This window comes from Bos javanicus, chromosome 5 (genome assembly GCF_032452875.1).
Source record: "Bos javanicus breed banteng chromosome 5, ARS-OSU_banteng_1.0, whole genome shotgun sequence".
NCBI lineage: Eukaryota > Metazoa > Chordata > Mammalia > Artiodactyla > Bovidae > Bos > Bos javanicus.
In genome coordinates this window covers 34723355-34745216 of record NC_083872.1, presented here as the reverse complement: position 1 = coordinate 34745216, position 21862 = coordinate 34723355, and the positions used below count along the sequence as shown (strand labels likewise).

The 21862-nt window shown below is 33.3% G+C and overlaps 1 protein-coding gene across 3 annotated transcripts in view; it reads right to left on the bottom strand.

Annotated features, from left to right (window-relative positions):
• SCAF11 (SR-related CTD associated factor 11) overlaps positions 1 to 21862 on the bottom strand; it is a 94219-nt gene that overhangs the window by 29037 nt on the left and 43320 nt on the right. For all 3 annotated transcript variants that reach the window (XM_061416373.1, XM_061416374.1, XM_061416375.1), the window contains exons 4-7: positions 20395 to 20552; positions 10721 to 10798; positions 7725 to 7825; positions 5775 to 5836 (exon numbers count right to left, since the gene is read on the bottom strand). In XM_061416373.1, the coding sequence (XP_061272357.1) occupies positions 5775 to 5836; positions 7725 to 7825; positions 10721 to 10798; positions 20395 to 20552 (399 nt within the window). The remainder of the gene's footprint in view (positions 1 to 5774; positions 5837 to 7724; positions 7826 to 10720; positions 10799 to 20394; positions 20553 to 21862) is intronic.

Genomic DNA, 21862 nt, shown 5'->3' with positions numbered 1-21862 from the left:
ATACAGAAAAGCTTTTAACAAAATTCAACATCCCTTTATGATAAAATCAACAAAATGGGAATAGAGAGAAGATATCTCAACATAATAAAAGCCATAAATGACAAGCCCACAGCTAACATCACACTCAATGGTGAAAAGCTGAAAGCATTTCCTCTAAGATTAGGAAGAAGACAAAGATGCCCACTCTCGCCACTGTCATTCGACACAGTATAGGAAGTCCTAGCCACGGCAACCACAGAACAAAAAGAAATAACAGGCATCCATTTTGGAAAGAAGCAAAACAGTCACTGTTTGCAGATGACATATATTATACAAAGAAAATCCTAAAGACACCACTAAAAGGTACCAAAACTCATCAATGAAAGTGTTAAAGTTACAGGATAAAAATTTAGTATGTAGAACTCCGTTGCACTTCTTCACCCTAACAACAAACTATCACAAAAAGAAATTAAGAAAACAATCCCATTCAAAATCACATCAAAAAAGAATAAATACCTAGGAATAAATCTAACTAAGGAGGTAAAAGATCTCGAATCGGAAAACTCTAAGACACTCGTGAAAGAAACTGAAGACAATGCAAACAGATGTAAAGATATATCATGATCATGGATTAGAAGAACTAATATTGTTAAAATCACCATACTACCCAAGGCAATCTACAGATTCAATGCAATCTCTAACAAAATACCAATGGCATTTTTCACAGAACCAGAACAAACAATTCCAAAATTTGTATGGCAGCACAAAAGACCCTGAACAGCAAAAACAATCTTCAGAAAGAAGAACAAAGCCAGAGGCATCACACTCCCTAATTTTAAACTATACTACGTACAAAGCTAGTCATCAAACAGTATGGTATTGATACAAGACAGACAGACCAATGGAACAGAACAGAGAATCCAGAAATGGATACACACGTATGGGCAATTAATTAATTTATAACAAAGGAGGGAGCAATATATAATGGGGAAAAGACAGTCTTCAATAAAGGATGATGGGAAAATTAAACTAGAGGCAAAAGAATCAAACTCAACAGCTTTCTCTCACCATGAACAAAAATAAAATCAAAATGGATTAAAGACTTAAATGTAAGGCCTGAAAATAAAAAACTCTTATAAGAATAAAGCTCTTTGACATCAGTTTTTTTTAATTTTCTCAGATTTGCTTCCTCAGACAAGGGAAACAAAACCAACCAAATGGGACTTCAATGCTTTTGCACAGTGAAGGAAACATCAACAAAATGAACAGGGCACCAACTGAATGGGAGAAGATACTTACTTGAAAACAATATATCCAATAAGGAATTAAAAACTTAAAAGAACTCAAAATCAAAAAAACAAAGAACCTGATTTAAAAATAAACAGAGAATCTGAACAAACATTTTTTGAAAAACATACAAATGGCCAACAGGCACATGAAAAGATGCTCAACATCACTAAGTATCAGGGAAATGCAAGTCAAAACAATTAGATATCACCTCAGACCTATAAGAATGGCTATTATCAAAAATGATAACAAATACTAAGTGAGGACGTGGAAAGAAGAGAACCCCAGTGCAATGTTGATGGGAATGTAACTTAGTGCAGATACTATGAAAAAACTTATGGAGATTCCTCAAAAAATTAAAAACAGAACTACCATATGATCTGCTAATTTCATTCTTGGACATTTATCCAAAGAAAATAAAACAGTCAAAAAGATATATGCACTCCCATGTTTCACTGTATCATTATTTATAATAGCAAATATATGGAAGCAACCTAAGTGCCAAGCAACAGACGAATGAATAAAAAAGATGTGAGATACACACACATATTCCGTACAATGCAATATTACTCGACCATTAGAAAGAATAAAACTTTGCCATCTGCAACAACACACATGGACCTACAGGGAATTATACTATGTGAAATAAGTAAGACAGAGAAAGACACATACTGTATGATTTTACTTGTATGTGGAATCTAAAAAACGAAACCACAGTTAAACAGAAATAGTCATAGATACAGAGAACAAAGCTGTTGGAAGCGGGGAGGTGATTGAGAGGATAGATAGAAGTGAGGCAGATTAAGAGGTACAATGAAACGTACAGTGTGGGGAATATAGTCAAAAAGTATGTGATACATTCATATAATAACAGATGGTAACGACTAATTATCGTGATACTATGTACAAAAATACTGACTCATGAAGTTGTGTGACAGGATAACATAATATTGCAGGTCAATTATATTTCAAAAACAAACAAAAATCATAGAAAAAATGATAAGATTGTGGTTACCAGAGGTAAGTGGTGAGGGAAGGAGAAGTGGATAAAGGAAGCCAAAAAAATGCAAAGTCAAGTGGGCCTTAGGAAACATCACTACGAACAAAGCTAGTGGAGGTGATGGAATTCAGTTGAGCTATTTGAAATCCTAAAAACTGATGCTGTGAAAGTTCTGCACTCAATAAGCCAGCAAATATGGAAAATTTGGCCAGCAGTGGCCACAGGGCTGGAAAAGGTCCATCTTCATTCCAATCCCAAAGAAAAGGCAATGCCAAAGAATGCTCAAACTACCGCACAATTGCACTCATCTCACATGCTAGCAAAATAATGCTCAAAATTCTCCAAGCCAGGCTTCAATAGTACATGAACTGTGAACTTCCAGATGTTCAAGATGGATTTAGAAAAGGCAGAGGAACCAGAGATCACATTGCCAACATCCACTGGATCACTGAAAAAGCAAAAGTTCCAGAAAAACATCTACTTCTGCTTTACTGACTACACCAAAGCCTTTGACTGTGTAGATCACAACAAACTGTGGAAAATTCTTCAAGAGATGGGAATACCAGACCACCATGCCTGCCTCCTGAGACATCTGTATGCCAGTCAAGAAGCAACAGTAAGAACTGGACATGGAAAACAGACTGGTTCCAAATTGGGAAAGGAGTACATCAAGCCTATATATTGTCACCTTGCTTATTTTACTCATATGCAGAGTACATCACACGAAATGCCAGGCTGGATGAAGCACAAGCTGGAATCAAGATTGCCAGGAGAAATATCAATAACCTCAGATACGCAGATGATACCACCCCTATGGCAGAAAGCGAAGAGGAACTAAAGAGCCTCTTGACGAAAGTGAAAGTGAAGAGTGAAAAAGTTGGCTTAAAATTCAACATTCAAAAAGAGAAGATCATGGCATTCAGTTCCATCACTTCATGGAAAATAGATGGGCGAACAATGGAAACAGTGACAAACTTTATTTTCTTGGGGTCCATAATCACTGCAGATGGTGACTGCAGCCATGAAATTAAAAGACACTTGCTACTTGGAAGAAAAGCTATGACGAACCTAGACAGCATATTACAAAGCAGAGACACAACTTTGCTGACAAAGGTCCATCTAGTCAAAGCTATGATTTTTCCAATAGTCATGTATGGATGTAAGAGTTGGACTATAAAGATAGCTGATTGCCGAAGAATTGATGCTTTTGAACTGTGGAGAAGTTGGAGAGGACTCTTCAGAGTTCCTTGGACAGCAAGGAGATCCAACCAGTCAATCCTAAAGGAAATTAGTCCTGAATATTCATTGGAAGGATTGTTGCTGAAGCTGAAACTCCAATACTTTAGCCACCTGATATAAACAACTCCTTGGATGCTGAGAACTCCTGATGCTGGGAAAGATTGAAGGCAGGAGAAGAAGGGAATGACAGAGGATGAGATGGTTGGATGGCATTGCTGACTCAATGGACATGAGTTTAAGCAAGCTCCAGGAGTTGGTGATGGACAGGAAAGCCTGGCGTGCTGCAGTCCGTGGGGTCACCAAGAGTCAGACACGATGGTACACTGAACTGACAGGGATGGAATGTAAACATGATTAATATAATTAACACTGCTGTTAATTATACATGCGAGTTGTTAAGAGAGTCAGTCTAAATCCTAAGAGTTCTCATCAGAAGGGAAAAAATTTTTGTCTATTTTTTTAATGTTGTATCTATATGAGATGATGAATGCTCACTAAACTTACCGCAGCAATCATTTTATGATGTGTCATGTATGTAAGTCAAATCATTATGCTGACCACTTTAAACTGGTGTTGTATATGTCAATTATATCTTGATAAGTAGGAAGGAAAAAGTTAACTATTGAACTGGTTTAGATGGTTCACTGAAAACTTGTTTAGTATTCCATATTCTGAATAGCAAAACAAAACTCAAATCTAAATGAATCAAAGATTCTTATAAATGGCCTTCACTATACTCAAGCACTATAGGTCTAAGATTTGCCTATGTTTCTCTCTCTCTAAAAATAAGCCCAGGCCAGAGACGCAGACTTAAAGAAAATTACTGCAGTCTTAAAACTAAGATTATCATAGTAAGAGTGCACTACACTACCTAGAGAAAATCTGTAACATCATTTAATCTTCCTCAGCAGTAAATTTTATATTTGATTCTAGAGCTACCAAACAAAAGGCTATTCAATAAAAAACAATGCTAATCTATAGCAATTACCCAGAAAAACAAAGAAGTTTTGATATCTAAAGTTCTTTAACTAAAGAAAAATGTTTATCTAACCATTAAAGTTCTTTTAGTGAAATTTCACTTTAAGAGTAAATTATTAAAGACATATATTTATTAATCTGAAAATCAGGGGTTATCTGTAATTCTGAGAGACCATGTTAATTCAAATTAAAAAAACAGTAACAACACCCAAACATGGTATTCAAATGTATAAAAAATGAAGTTGATTACCATTTAGTTTTAAGAACAATGAATTCATTAATTCTATCTATAAATAGAAATTAATCGTAACCTAGCATGGAAAATAAATGCTCACCTCTCCCTGCTTACAATTAGCTCATAGTAAGGTGTTCTTTGGAAAAAAGATAAACAGCTTAAGTTTCAAAGAGGAGGCACAAAGCACTGAAGTGACATTTTCCTCATGTCCTGCTGCAAAGCTTTCTTGTATTAGAGAACCATAACACTAGACAACAACAAAAGACAGGCATATTCTCAAACAGATATGTGGGCTTCCCAGGTGGATCAGTGGTAAAGAATCCACCCTGCCAATGCAGGAACCACAGGAGACACGAGTTCAATCCTTGGGTCTGGAAGATCCTCTGAAGGAGGAAATGGCAACCCACTCCAGTACTCTTGACTAAAAAACCCCATGGACAGAAGAGCCTAGGGGGGCTACCGCACATGGGGTCACAGAGAGTCAAACACGACTGAGCAACTGAACATAGTAGTACATAAACAGGTAAGAAATGTTTTATTCCTAAATAAAGTTTCAAATTAAGTGTGGCTTGAAGCTAAACCACAACTTCCTCTGGGAACTGTGGATTAACTGCTTACTATTAGACTTCCCTCATTACTGCTTACAGTTATTGGCCCACAAGGTATTTTATCTCATTTCCCCTAAGGACTTCAGCCCTAATGAGTCGAGTTAAGACCACAATGTAGGCTGCTAACTGAGTAACTGGAAAATACCCTTTTCTCATTTTCCTTTCCAACACACACACACACACACACACACACACTGACTGTCTCTCTCTCTCTCTCTTATTCACTGACCCCTTCCCTTCCTCCAAGTTGATCAGGAAAATAAGGGCAGGAAAACAGTATAAATGATTCCATGGAAGTAGTTTATGTAGAACTGAATACAATGTACACAGAGCTCAGCAGAGTTCTGTTGTGTATGACTGTTTTCCAAGCTTACAAGAACTTTGGCAGAAGCATTAAAGTAAGAAACAAAGAAAAAAATGTAGAACATACAAGGAAAAAGTCACTTACTGTGTATCATCTTCAGGTCATAAAATTTTACACTTAACAGATCTTCTCCTATGATCTTTTTTCTGTAAAGATCAATAAAGAGATGAAATAAAAGAAAACTGTTACTCTGCTCATTTATTTTCAATACACTGCCCACAACAATGAAAGCTATTATGCACCAAGTTTTAAATTTTAGCAAAGAAAGCATGATGAGTTGAACTCCCCACTTAGCTGCCACTCTCCACTCCAATGACTACAAAGGAGATTCACTTAACATGAAACAAAACACTACTGCAATCCCTTTCCCTGGAACTAGTGGAAAGTATCAGAAAGAGGAGTTTTACATCTTTAGAAGGGAGAGGCAACACCAAATAGGTTATTTTCTAAGTGCTGGAAATGAGGCCTACATCTTATAAACATAAAACTGAATGAGAGGAATTCTAAAAAACATCCAAAAGACTCCAGAAAGAATGTACAGTAAAAATCTAGTAACTGACAGATTTACTGTGAGAGAAATCATTAATGGTCTGACTTGGTGGGCAAAAGCAAATTACTATTTTGCATCTGTTACTTCCTTTTACCATCCCTCAACCACAAGTCCTTGAGAAAAAACAGCTAAGCATGTGGACTACCTCAGGTGTGTCCGACCCACTGTATGACCCTGTTATAGGTCACATAATAATGAGCACTGCACTCTCAGGAGGAGCCAAGAGGACTGGGTAATTCTGAAAAAAATGCCTATCTATAACATTGCCATAGTCAAGAATAGGAGATGAATGAAGAATAAATGAATAATAAAAGAATACCTAGCAAAAGGTATTTCTTCATTATGCCTGGGGATGTGTTATTTACTAAGCAAACATAAATGGAAGAGTCAAAGCTGACCCAAATTAATTAAAAGAAACTGTACATAAAATTTGCTCTATTGAAGTTATTAACTTGGGTTTATGGGTGGGCTCTTGAACTGAGTGTTCCACAAATCCCTTAAATCTATGAAATTTTGTCTTTAAGTATATTTTATGACGTATCTTTTTGGGTAGAAGTTCTCTACCGTTTTCTTTAGATTACTAAAAAAGTCTATAACTTCCTAAAAGTTAAGATCTAGAGAGCTACAGAGTCAAAAATAAGTGGCATAATTCAGTAAATCTCAAGAAATATTGTCAATGTTTTTAGTAATACATTTACTCTCTTACGCTATTAGTATTCTGATGAAATGTACTAATGAGCCATAGATTTAACTATGAATTTGACAATATACTGACTTAATACAACTTTGCGACAGCTCTAAATGTAGTTCAGATCAAAAAGGGGTTAAATTTTATAAGTACTACAACAAGCTATTTTCAGTAATAAATCTCCAGTACACTACTAATTCAATTTAATTAAAAATTACCTTAATACCTGTTAAACTTGAGTTCTAAGTATTTTTAGGCAATTATGTTTTAACAATAGTAGCTAAGAAATCCAAACATGTTTAAAAATTTTTTCAAACATAAACATTTGTTATAGTACTAGCAAGTGTCTGCTACAACACAAAGAAGCAAAAGGAGAAAAATAATAGTTTTAATTACAACAGTCTCATGAAGAATGTTGTACTGTATCATTAGTTATTTTCTATTTTCTGTCCATAAATACTACAGCAATTACTCAGAATGTGGGCTGTGCACCAATGCTTATCCATAATGGCTTGTGTTTTGTTTTTTTTTTACATGGCTGTAACTTTTATCTTTTAAAAATATCAATCTGTAACAAACTCAGAAAAAACTAAAATAAAAAACTAATTCATCAAAGACAATGGTCAAATAAATTATATTCTCATTTCATCTGGTCTGTCTTTAAATTATTAAGGGAATGCTTTGAAAGAATTATATACATTGAAACTTCACATCATTTTTAAGTACTCTCTTTTTTCTTAATTGCTAACTTCTGATTCTACACAGTTGGATTCCATTCCTGGAACTTATCACTAACCTCATACAGCTTTTAGAATTTTCCTGACAGGATAGCTGTTTCTTAAAAGAGCTTTCATTTTTCTTGTCCTTTGTTTCTCTCAACTGTCTTTTTACTTGAACCTGTGAGAAAAGCAAAATCACCTATTTAGAGTGATAATATGGGATCACACCTATACATTTCCCTTGAAAGAACAAAAAATTAAAGAAGCATACTGTCTAAATGAAAGTGTAGGCCAAATACATATGCTTATTAGTTTAAGTATACTAAACTATAAACTGAGTATTTGTGCTAAGCTCTAGGGAAACAAAAAAGAGAGAGGCATGCAAATGAGTTACGAGTGTGCTCGTAACAGAAATATAAACACAGATCTTATATATATATATGTAGAACTGACTTTATCTGACGATACCAGAGAAGACTTTTAATGAGTAGATAATTTCTGAGTTGGTCTTAAAGAATGAATAGGAATTTGTCTAAGGAAAAAAGATTTTCTAAATGGAGGGAATAAAAAGAGTGCAGAGAAGTCAATGCGGATGTGGAAGAAAAAGTTAACAGGATATGAAACTGATGTAATATATTAGGACCAGACGGTAAAGGCCTTGAAAAAGAAAATAATTCTACAGAAATCAGAAAATAAATGAAGGTTTACAAGTAAGTGAATGAAATGATCAAATTTGCTTTTTTTGACAGTGATATGGAGAATGAACCAGTTAAAGAGAAACTATAAAAGCCAGGAAACTGGAAGGAAGCTCTTGTAATAGTATAGAACTATACTGTATGAGACAATAGTTACTGCTGCTGCTGCTGCTGCTAAGCCGTGTCAGTCGCGTCTGACTCTGTGCGACCCCATAGACCGCAGCCCAACAGGCTCCTCTGTCCCTGGGATTCTCCAGGCAAGAATACTGGAGTGGGTTGCCATTTCCTTCTCCAGTGCATGAAAGTGAAAAGTCAAAGTGAAGTCGCTCAGTTGTGTCCGACTCTTCGTGGCCCCATGGACTGTAGCCTACCAGACTCCTCCGTCCATGGGATTCTCCAGGCAAGAGTACTGGAGTGGGGTGCCATTGCCTTCTCTGACAATAGTTACTAGCCATATACTATTGAGCATGTGAAAATGTGGCTGGTTTAAAAAGAGATGTAAGCGTAAAATATATACTAGATTTCAATGAAAACAACAATAGGAGACAAAATCCTTCAATAACAATTCTAACATACTACATGTTGAAATAATACATTAAATGTTAGATTAAACAAAATATAAAAATTCATTTTAACTGTTTCTTTTTGTTCTTTTAATGTGGCTACTAAATGTTTATAGAGTGGTGTGTATTGATGGTATATTTCTATTGGCAGAACAGATCTAGATGACAGACAGCCTGAGGGTCTACAGAGAGGTAATGAAATGGAATGCATTTAAGACACTGTGTATAAAGAGGAAGCAAAAATAATGAAAAGAGAAAAAATGGAAAACTTCCAGAGGCTTTTGATCTGGGTGACCAGGATTACAGTACCATAAACTGAGGTTGGCAGAGGGGCTGGGAATGAGATAAGTTTGGGGTTTGTTCATGTTTAGATTCCTTTGGTATTCTAGATAGAGATGTCCAACAATTGATTGAAAATATAAGCAACTGTGCATGTCTCATTCAAGTTTAATTGTAAAGGGAAAAGGATAACAAAGATTCAAAAGAAGTTAAAGGGCAAAGAAAGATATTAAGAGTATATAAATATCACATATGATAAAAAATACATTTTAAGTTTAACAAAATTAGATTAGCACTGTTCCAAACTTTTAAGTAACATTCAAATTCTATTAAATAAAACATACATTTTATTCCAAGCAACAGAACATAATTTTACAGAGTATCTTTGGAGGCTAATTCACACAACATAATATATATATGTGTGTGTGTGTGTATATATACACACACATACACACACACGGTCTAGAAAAACAGAGAACACGTCTTTCAGAAAAGTTATGCTTTATAATTTTAATTATAATATCACACACATATATATAACATTTTATCTTTTCTTGAAGATATACACTAATCTGCATAATTTCCAGAGTTACACAACTAAACATGCAGGATCTTTTACACATGTCATTTTATTTGAACTGTAGTGTCATTTGTACCTTATGTCATCAAGACTTATCCAGAGAAAATAATCAAAACAAATTATAAACACCTACAGTAGGAATATTTAATGTTTAAATAGTTTTATGTTGCTCACATACCCCTTTCTACTCACAAAAATAGCTACCAGTCTTGCTGCTACTCGGGAAGTTTGTCTTTCCCATTAATGGCATCATTTATATATATTGTATACCTTCATTTTTAACTTTCATTTTTACAATACCATTCCTGATTTATCAGCAATAACATCAAGAAATCTCTTTACCACACATTTCACTTTACTTGCTACTTACTCTCTTTTCCACTTTTCATTTTTTATTCATCAATTTAGGAAAATTATTTCTATTTCTTTCTTCTTTTTTTGGTAAGCCAAAAATAAATGTGAATACAAATCATAAATCATGGTTCATAATCAAATAACATCAGTGTGATGTGTGCATCTCAAGAATGTGATCAAGATTAAGCATTACAATAAAATTGTACTTAACAGAAGAAAAGTTATCTGCCCATAACAACTGTGAAACTGTGAGAAGTCCTTCTCGTCCTTCTCAAGATTTTCACAAACTCCCACATTTTTCTCTAATTAAACCATTTCCTTCAAGTACCACCGGCACTTAAGAACAAAGACACCATTTTATATTAATTTTACTTGTTTAATCTTCTCAACATTATATGCTTTTCATGAAAACATAATTTTCAGGTACTTTGGACTTTTTTGTGGGGGTTTGTCTCTGAATCTAATATCCCATTCATTTTTTTAATGGAAATTAAACACATTAAACTTAGTTAATTCACAAATACATTCAAGTATCTATTAAAGCAAAATCATCTCAATTAAGTTTACACCGTTCATTCTATAAAATAAACTCTAAGCCTTACCTTAACACAACCTTCTGATACACTGAATTTAACCACCGCCTGAAAAGGTTTCCGGTCAATAGGACATGAAGGCAGTGTCTGAAAAATCATTAAACAGATTATAACTTTACAAATGTCTCTTTAAAATAGGTCAAAATTAAACTATAACATTTATGGTTAGTTTTTCATTGGAATAGGAAACAACAGAAAAATGATTTTTTCTTCTTTCAAAGATAAAGATGAAATACTTTCTATCTGTGTCATGTCACAAATAAATACCGTAGTTTTAAAAAATTCATTCAAACATTTACCGAGCAACTACTGTATGCTAAGTACGTGGAATATAATGAACAAGAGAAAGAAGATCGCTGTTATCAAGATAAAACCTATTAAGACCTGCTGCCCAGTTGAGAACTACAGCTACAATGAAAGGAAGCTAGGCTGAAAACATTAGTTCTGTGATCCAAAGCACTTGAGAAATTCTAAATAAGCTGTAAAAGGAATGGCTTGGACAGGTCCCTTACAGATTTTAATATTCTATGTCAATATTTCCCCCCAAAGAAATCTTGAATAAGCAGCTGCATCAGCAATTTAAAAGGAAAAAAAAAGCAGATACGAAGAAAAGGAAAGATTTCTCCACTCCTTCCTCAGTCACATAGGAACCCTTTCCAGAAGTAGTTTCTTACATATCTTTTTGGAGATGTCAACGTTTATACATAACACGTTGTATCTTTTAAATATAAAATTCAGATGCTGAACTGAATGTTGTATTTCTCTTATTAATTTCCTATCTTAGATTGGTAATTCTTAGATTGGCTCATATTACTATCTCACAGCTGCCCCATTCTTAATATGTATGTCATAACAGTTTTGATTTATATCTCCTTTTATATAAGTTGAAAATACTTTCATACTTAAGGGCTCTTAAATGATCCTTTTCTTTAAACCGTCTATTCATGCCTTTTGCCTAACTTTTTTTTATTAGTTTGCTGTTCTTTTATAAACTGCATTAGGCTTTCTTTATAGATTAAGAAAAATTGTCCTCTGCCCACTCTGTAATTCTAAATCTTTATTTTGACACAAGTATTATTTCCTGTACTTTCAAAATTAATATGCATCAACTCTTAATTAACAGTTTCTCTGGTAGTATTATTAAATGTTTGTATAGGGAAAGGTTTATATTATTTAAATATTTTAAGATAAAGTATGTCGTCTACTAGGGTAAAAGGGAACTTTCTGCAGTCTATGAAGCCCATACTAGAATGGGCTATATATACCTATGGTTATAAAAGTAAATCAGGATTCTAACAACTTAATAGTAATAGTCTAAAAGAAAAGATAGTAATCAAGTTTTGATAAATAATCCTATATTCCCTAGTGGAAAAATGTGATTTTTGCTTTTCTTGACTTTGGCACAAACCAAGATAAACCAAGTGCAAGCACAACAGAATGTGTGTGGCCCTTGATCATATAACACATTTTCACAAAAGCTTGTGAGTTACTTTGCAAGCAGCCAAAACATAAACTGAATTACTTTTTACTACCCTGCTAAAAAGTGATTTTTCTTTGCCTAAGTAGGGAGGCCTTGATCAAATGCTTTACACCGTATCTGAATTAGGAAATGTGACCTTCCTTACTATATTAAATTGGTTCAGATTGGTAGAACCCACCTCAGCTTACTTCCAAGTACCATGGATTTAGGATGCTATTACTTTCCCTTCAGAAAAATTTGACCTTAAAAAAACCACTACAAGGAGCAACAAAGCTGCCCATACCTTGTAAATAATGCATTGCAAATAGCAATTCTAGTTCAAAGAACTCACCATCATAACTATGTGACTGTTGTTTCTATTAGCATTTACTACATAAAATGTCTTAGCCTAGAAGTTGTAGTAACACATTTACAACTCAAAAGAATATCGTGGAAACCTTTAAGTACTTACTTTTACTGAAGTTTCAAAATGCATTTTCTATTTTAAAGGCAAATTTAGGTAAGTATTCATTAAATACATAATAATAAAATTTTGCTTCCTTCATTTAAAAAAAAACTATTAAAATAGATGTGTTTAAGGGTTCTGGATTTACTGTCTCTTTTCATATTCTGCCCTGTCTATGCATGCGTGTGCTTAGGTGCTCAGTCACATCCAACTCTTTGTGACCCATGGACTGCAGCCCACCAGACTCCTCTGTCCATAGGATTTTTCCAGGCAAGAATACTGGAGTGGGCTGCCATTTCCTCATGTTTAATGTTAAGCATATTACATAGCCTTTCTATGTCTCTTTTGTGAAAATGGGGATAATAATCATCTCTGAGGTTTCTGCAGGAATTAATGGCATACACTAAGCATTATGTAAATCTTCCAAAAGTCAACTGGCTTTATAGCACTAATAATAAAAAAGCTTGCTTCACTAATGAAAACTCACAGTATGATGTACATATACATGTAACAGATAAGAATTGTTAATGGTGTTTTAATTGGACTGTTCAAAGTTCATGACATATATGGACATTAAACTATTTTTATATATTTCAAGTCATAACACTACAATCCAAAAAGAGTCACTGTGTTAAAGGAATTTAAATATCAGATATAAGTCAGATACACCAAACCTTTCTAAAACTCTGAAATTACACAATCTCATTTTCTTCATTATTAAATTTCCTCTGCTGATATCAGCTAAATGGCACTCTTTCCTTTACCATGTTCAGAGTATCAGAGTTCTAACCTGAGTCATTCCATTTTGATCTCTTACAGATAATAAAGCGTTTTAAGTAAGATTTTGGTTTTGTTCTTTTTTTCTCTAAGCATAACTGTCATGGATATGTGTAAGGTTTCATGTGAATTAAGGGTTTCATTGCTATTTAAAAACAAAAAAACAGCAATAAAAAGTAGTAGTTGGAAAACTACTGCTATATATTCAGATAATCTGTATATACTTATATTTCCTAAAGATAATCTAGTTAACACTAGAAAATAAATTAATAGATTTTTTTTGGCTAAGGCTTAGCCATTAGAAAAAATTCTTAAAAACAGGTTATCCTCCCCAGATTAAAAAAAAAAAAAAAAGGCATATATAAGAAAATAAGCTATCTAAAATAGACAAAATATCTTTTGCTATGGCTACTGAGAAATCATGATATCTATTTCTGACCTTAAAGCAGTTTAGCAAAGCATTTCAAAGGGGAAACAGAAAATTTAGTTATCCTAAGTCTTCACAGCATACTTCAGTAAATAGTGATTAAAGAAGAATTAAATGAAAAAAAAAAAAATTGAAACAGATTTTTTTTAATTAAGTGGATCTTTAATCTTTCCTTAATGTATACTCTAAGAAAAATATAAGAGTACCTTATATTAGCATATGCTAAAGCTCAAAAACACCATCATTAATAGACACTGAAGCATAAAATTATATATCTATGATGATCAAATAGCTTTAACAGGGAAAAAAGGTTTTAAATAATGGTTTGCATTGGCCTAACTTTAAAGAATTCCTGAGGATTCTTCATCCTCATAACCCAGCAGATATTCAGAAAATCTCAAAGATATTCTAATCTTGAGTTTGTGTCACTAAAATAACTAATTTAGTTTTTAAGTTGTGTAGTTTAAAAAATTCACATTTAAAACTAATGAAATTTAAAAATACACTTATTTCTGCTTTAAAATGTATTTTTAGTTCTGAAGAAAATCATCCCAAATTTTGCAACAAAAATAAATGCACTTTGGTTATTCATCATTTTGAGTCCTTTTATATCTATCTATCTATCTATCTATCTATCTATCTCAGAGAAGGCAATGGCACCCTACTCCAATACTCTTGCCTGGAAAATCCCATGGACGGAAGAGCCTTGTGGGCTGCGGTCCATGGGGTCAAGACTGAGCGACTTCACTTTCACTTTCATGCATTGGAGAAGGAAATGGCAACCCACTCCAGTGTTCTTGCCTGGAGAATCCCAGGGACGGCGGAGCCTGGTGGGCTGCCGTCTATGGGGTCACAGGGAGTGGGACACGACTGAAGCGACTTAGCAGCAGCAGCAGCATATATATATATATATATATGCTCTAATTATTCACCTATTTTAACTGACAATGACTTTTATTTTAACAATTTTAAAAGTATCTAATTTAATTAGTTTCACAGTCAAAGTAATAGAATATCATTCAACTTTGTGATACAGCTACGAAATGAACAGAATTTGATCACTACTTTACAATGTAACGTGTATTATAAGAACAGAGCATACATTTTACTGTGAATGCTCTCTAGTAAAGTTGTATCAGTTAAGGAGGCGATTTCAATAGAAAAAATAATCTTCCTAATGATTTCAGTAAAACATACCCTAGTATTCTGAAGCGTTGTAAATTCCCAGCTCAGACAAACCCATATTTAAATGTAAGAACAGGAAACCTTCCTTATTTGGGAATTCAGGATTCTTGATTTCTAATATTTCTTGCTTCCTGCTGCTGCTCTATCCTCAATCACAAAGGCTGCCTACCGATAGCCCCTCCTAGAGAGAGAGAAGCAAGTGTTAAAGGTAAATGCTTAAAAACTAAATCTCAGTACCTATGCTTTAGGTAGGTTTGTCTGTCCATGGGAATCTCTAAAACATCAATCTCTCTTACTGATAAATAGAGCACATTATATAAAACTCCAGTTCAAAATCAACAAAAGTGATTTAGGAATTACACTATCACAGGCTGATGCTTATTTTAAAGCCATTGACCAGGACCTATCCTTTCGCCTTGATGGTACCAAGATACGTAGTCTGGACCCCTAATGGAGATGCTCACCTGTAGTCAGCCTACATATACACTACTACATTTAACCAGTTCTTTCAAGATAGTCCTTGTCAATGCATATTAATGAAACTATGGTTCTTTATAACCCACTTTCAGGAATGTATCCCTACAAGACAAATGACTGTCAGTGATAAAATTAACAGCAAGAAAACAGTTTATCTAACTACTCAAAAGAAACTCAATTCATTTTCTTAAAGCTGTATTACAACAGTTGGATAGAATTAATCTTTTTTTCTTTATTTTGACATTTAATAGTTAAGACTTTCTTTTTCTAGCACGAAAAGAGGAAATCCCATAAACTATCTATATAAATTATTTTATAAATTCTGACGTTTAAAATTAGACTATACAGAAATATACATCCAACTGGTAAAAATAGAGTATTAAATGAAAATCTATTATATATATGCTTTGGATAATGAGCATTCACAATATAAACATATTCTTTTTCTACCAAAGCTTATACCAAAGAATTAACCTACAGAGTGAAAACAACTGGGAATTTGGAATAATCAGTCACAAATTCAAGTTCTGGAGAAGTCAGACCTAGCAACCTCTCTAATCTACTTTAAGGATGAAGATAGACAGCCCTGAATCACCTACTGCGTAAGTTGCAATTATTAAATGAATTAATGTATTTAACGATGCTTTAGAAAGATAAGGACTAATGGTAGTGCTCCCCAGATAATGTTTAAATTACTGTTCACTGAGAACTATTTAAAGATTTGGTTTAGTTCAGGAATAAAGAAAGATTAGATTTTAGCAAAACCTGTTTGGAAAATCCAGGCAATAAAACTTTCCTGAATTATGTTACCGAACAATAATCTAATCTTCAGAATGATATATAAATTTTTCTACCCACTGCTTAAGGGAACATCTGTATAAAACACATCAGTAGTCAAGATATAAGTCAACTAGTCATATTTTGATTTTTTTGGTATTATTAATTCAAAAATATACTCCTCACCTGTCTGCATTGAACACTGTTGTCTGACTTCTTCAAGAACCATGTATCACCACAGTAAGACTCTTCATTTCTAGTCTCATGAGAGAAAACACACCCTTGCCAATTGTCAAATTTTTATTTCATTAACCTTACTTTCTTAACTGAAGCTGTCAGCAAGTTGAGGGAGGATAATTTGTTTATAGTAGGAAAGTTAATCACATTTAATAATTACTTAAAAAATAAAGGGAATATTTACATTACTTAAAAGTGAAGAGAACCCCAGTGGATATCAAGAACCTCCTAATTATACATATCGCATATTCCTTTAAATAGAGTTTAAAAAAAAAAAAAAAAACCTTAAACACTTCAAACATGAAATGTTTCCAAGTCCTCAAACTTTAACCTTTTAAGGGTCAAAACTTTAACCACTTCTTGACGACCTGTCAAACCATAAATCTTATTTTCTTAACGTGTGTGTGTGTGTGTGTGTGTGTGTGTGTGTGTGTGTGTAGCTTACCCTATCGTCTATTGAGGATCATAATTATGATTGGCTGTGGATACTACAGCCATGCGTCAAACTACTCTAGACTTCACCTTTCTAGTTATCTACTTTAAAATGTGCAAACTCAGACAATCAAGATTAAACTTAGGTGTAAACTAAATGTCCTCAATATGTTTAGACTGCATTTTTGCTCACAGTAAAAATACTTAACTTTCTAAGTAGCTGGTAAAGTTTAATGTATTGATTCTATATATATTTCATCAGGTCAAAGGTCTCCTTTAGTTCCAGATTCTCAGTTCTAATATTGATGCTTTAAAATAGCAAGAATTTCAACTTTCTTAATGTGCCAATTACTATGTCTTTGTTTAGATTAATATTCTATTTCAAAATCATTTTTATTTTATAAACCAACAGGCTTACCATCTCTTGAGATCCTTGAAATTAAACACAGAGTAGAGTAGACATGTTTAATTTCAATTTCTTCTAGTGTCCCTAATGGGAAGCCATTAGGCTCTGGGCCATGAAGATCATCATTTCCATTATTCTGAATCTTTCTGCCCTAGGTAAAGTAGATGCTATGAAATATCCAGCAACTAAATTCAGTTACTTACTCATGTTAAAGCCCTCATATAGCTTTTGTTTTAAATAACGACAGAATCAAAATTTTAGAGCTTAAAGAAATTGAAACTAATAGTGACTCTGGATATAGGTATTTTAAGAACACAAGAAATTCCAGGAGTGTGTCCAAAATAAATATACTAGACTATTATATGCTTTAATTTTACTTGTTTCTTATGGAGAATTTCTTCAATGCCTAAAATATTATGGTGATAGTAAATAAATGAGTTCTTCTTGGTTCTTGATAACAGTTCCAAATCATATTTTAGTGAATCTTGAGTACAAATCTCAGATAGCTCAGCAGAACTTCTGAAAGACAGAGAAGACTAGGAAGGTGACCCTGAATACATTTTGTAATTTTTTCTTATTATGTAGATTTCCAATCACTGTAAATCTCACTTTTTATTTCTAACTTCCTACTAGAAGTGAACATTAGTAAAATTTAAAACTATGGGTCAATATTTAAAAAGTGTTTTTATTTCAGGCTATCTCTTGAAGTATTTAGAAACAAATTAAGAGTTCAGGATCCTTGCCCTGAATAACAAGTAACCATTAATACAGTAATTTAAATGAAAGAATATATATGAAAACCTTATTAGCACAAGCCCGGCCAGTTACTAGAGACTGAATATGGACACTTATTGCTAAAACCAAAATCCAAAGTAAACTACATGCTTCTTTTTAAGAATAGAAGGAGGCTGAGGAAAATGAGAAGAGAGATCTTAATAGCTAATGGTCATGAATAACTACACTAGTGAATATTAAATCTGTTTCTATTTGTCAAAGCGCTTATATACCTCAACATATCTAATTTTTTATCATACCAATAAAAGATTCAAGCGGAAAATTTAGTTCAAATCCTAAGTGATTTTGTTAACCAGTATTCATTTATTGTTTATAATGAACATTTTATTAGAAGACTGTGTTCTTGTTACTGCTCAACTTAAATGGCTTATTTAACTGATGTATGCTATTCCTATTATGGACAATGAAATAATTCAGAATATTCTGTTTATTCTCTACTTTCAAAGTTAACTACTTTTGTTTAAACAATATCCCAGTTCCCACACTCTCTAACACAATTAATGGCAGTGCAGCAGATAAGTATTTTCTTTTTAAAGCAATTTGGCTTCAAAAAAATGTTTATATCCAAAGAAGTAACACAAAACAAGAAAGACGTTACATGTGAGAAAAGTGCTGATTGTAACATTATGTAATCAAGTATTTTCAACCTAAGAATATTCAGCAAGAGTTTAAAAACAGACAAGTTTAGCACTATTTAGCAGAGTTGAATCTGTACATAGTCTACAACCTACTAGTACCACTTTAAGATTCACACTCTAGAGAAACTTGAACTTGCACACCATGATAAAGCTAATGGTTGTATCAAAAATACATGTAGTGTAATGAAGGAGTGAATAAAGTCTATTTTATATATTCTAATCTCCAGAGAAAAACACACACTCAAATCACGGTTGTTGAACTTCCCTATTATGTGGTCACTGCATATAATCTTACGAAAAGCATCAAATTGAAGACCTCTGCACATCTAGTAACTGTTTCTCTACTGGAAGCAAAAATGCTTCTATTTTTAAGATATCTCATCACAGAGCAAACCATGGTGCACTAAATTTAACACAGATGAAATCATTAGTTGGGTGGCAAAGAAAAACATGCATTCTCATTTCATTAGTAAACACTTCTACAAACACATAGGACTGTTCAGAATTACACTAAATAATTAAACTCAAAAGATTTTTTCCCAAAATACATAAAGATCAGTTTAGACCTTTATCTAATTAGAACTGTTTCAAGTATACTATTATGAATTCAAATGGTATAACAAATCCATTTTTCTTCCTCCCAGAACTTGGCCATAGTAATAGTTATGTTCCCTTTTCCACACTATTAATGAAATATAGGTAAGATACAGAACTGAGAAAACCCCAATTATGCAAAAGGCAATTAATTCTAATGTGCTTAAGGACAACAAACAATTTGAATGCAGCTAATACTAAAAATATTTTTAAGCTTTATTTCCTTTACTTTTACACACTGACAAATTACTAACTCAAAAAATATAGCATGATCTGTGTGACAAGTTTTCATTTCACAATTCACAACAAAAGGGCTCATAGTGAATACTCACTGTGCAGTAGTATCATGATCTACTTGGCACAAACTGTATCAACATAATACATTAAAAGTCCCAAATTTTTCTATTTCTCAATCATTTACTATCTATGAAGAACCTCAATAATATCTCTAACTTTGAAATTGGTTCATAATACGGGAATTAGAAAATGCAGTTATAAATTTATTTCTGCCTCTTAAGCTATGAGACCTTGGCCAAGTTATAGACCACAGAATCCAAGTTTCCTCATCTGTAAAATGGAAAGACACTGTTACATCTGTTCTGGTTATCCCACAAGGCTGATATAAGGAAGAAATTTAATAATCTATATAAAAATTCTCTGAAAAACATAAAACACAAAGCAGAGAGAAAGCATTAGTAAGCAGACATAATCACAAGAGGGTCAAGTACACTGAAGATGAATTACTGTGTTTCTACCAGAAAAAAACACCTATTTTCCAGTAATTTTTTAAGGTATGCATTTGTAATGTTTGTATTACAAAAGCACAAAAAGCTGAATATATAAAATTTAGAAGAGAATATTTAACAAAATTGGAGCAATACAGAGACATTTGTCCTAAGTGGAAAAGCACACATTACTGTGAAATAATTTATGAAAGGCAGTATCAAGTCTGTAGGTAGAATGAAATCATGCTAGGGAATTAAAATACAATAATATTTAATATTTAGACTCACCTCTGCCCATTTAAGAATACAGGTCAAGCAAAAGACATGATTACAGCTTTCTGGAAAACCGATTTCCTTCTCTAACAGGCAACTGAGACATATTGGACATCTATCAGCTTCACTGTACAACACACCAGTGGTTGCAGTATTATCTTTGTTTTCTTCACCTATAAAGTAAAGCAGTCATATATGCTTTCAATTTCTCTGGATCAAATTACTTATGTTTCTAGTAGTATGATGGACTCGATACTCTAAAGGGCCCTCCTTCTACAAAGCAATTAGATCTTAGATACACTGTAACAAACTTCTTGAGCATAATACCTCCAATGTTTACTAATTTAAATTTAAGGAGGAGTGAAAAGAAATTTTTCATGAATTTAATTTTAGAATAATCATACAGTTCAAATATTTAAAAATTTAAAAAAGGTTATAGTAACAAATCTCCCAAGCAAATCCATCTCTATGTATTCAGTTCCACCCAACACAACAAGTAACAACTGTTAAGCTTGTTCTGTGCTCTTCCAAAGACATAATGGAATGCACAGACAAGCAAATCCTAATACGTATTCTTTTAAACCTCCTTCTTCAGACAAATGCTAGAATACTATACACACCAGTTTGAGTTTTTGTTGTTGTTTCAATCTAAAGATGGGACAATCGCTTGTTTTCAAGCTTTGGCTATTGCAAACAATGAAAAACTTACTTCCCACTTTTAATAGTATATCAATAGGATAAATTCTTAAAAATGGAATTCTAGACCAATGTGTCTGTACATCTGTAATCTGAATAGATATGGCCAAAAATTATACCCCTTAGGGTTTGTACTAATTTAAACACCTACCAGCAATGTAACCAACACACAAGAAGCAAGCAGTGCTTGCTCAGAAGTGAAAGAAACTCCAAGATTTGACATAAAGTAAAACAAAAATAAAGAAACAGCTGAAATGTGACCAGTATATGCCAAGCAAATGGAAAACCTGAGATCACCCTGAGAACACATGTTCGTACTAGTGTTTAGATTTGGAGACTAACCTTTAGGACCAACTCAGGTAGGGAAAGACCCTGGGAGATTCCCCTTTTAAGCCAAGATCCTCAAATGGGGTTAAAGTGGTCCCAGCATGGGTTCAGGAAAAAAACAAATACATATAAATCCTCTGAATGAAAACATCCCTAATTTAGGCCCTCATGATTCCACACCTCATAATCAAACATCACCAAGCCAAAGAAAATAAGTTGACTTGAGTAAGAATCAGCAGAAACAAGAATGTGCTTAAATTTATTTCTATATTTTACATACTATATTCATTATAAATTTATTTAGATATCCACTGGCTTCAAACATTAGAACTTTCAAATACTACATTTTTGTTGTTTAGCTGCTAAGTTGTGTCTGCCTCTTTGCGACCCCATGGACTGTAGCACATCAGGTTTCTCTGTTCTTGCTATCTCCTAGAGTTCGCTCAACAGTAGATTAGAC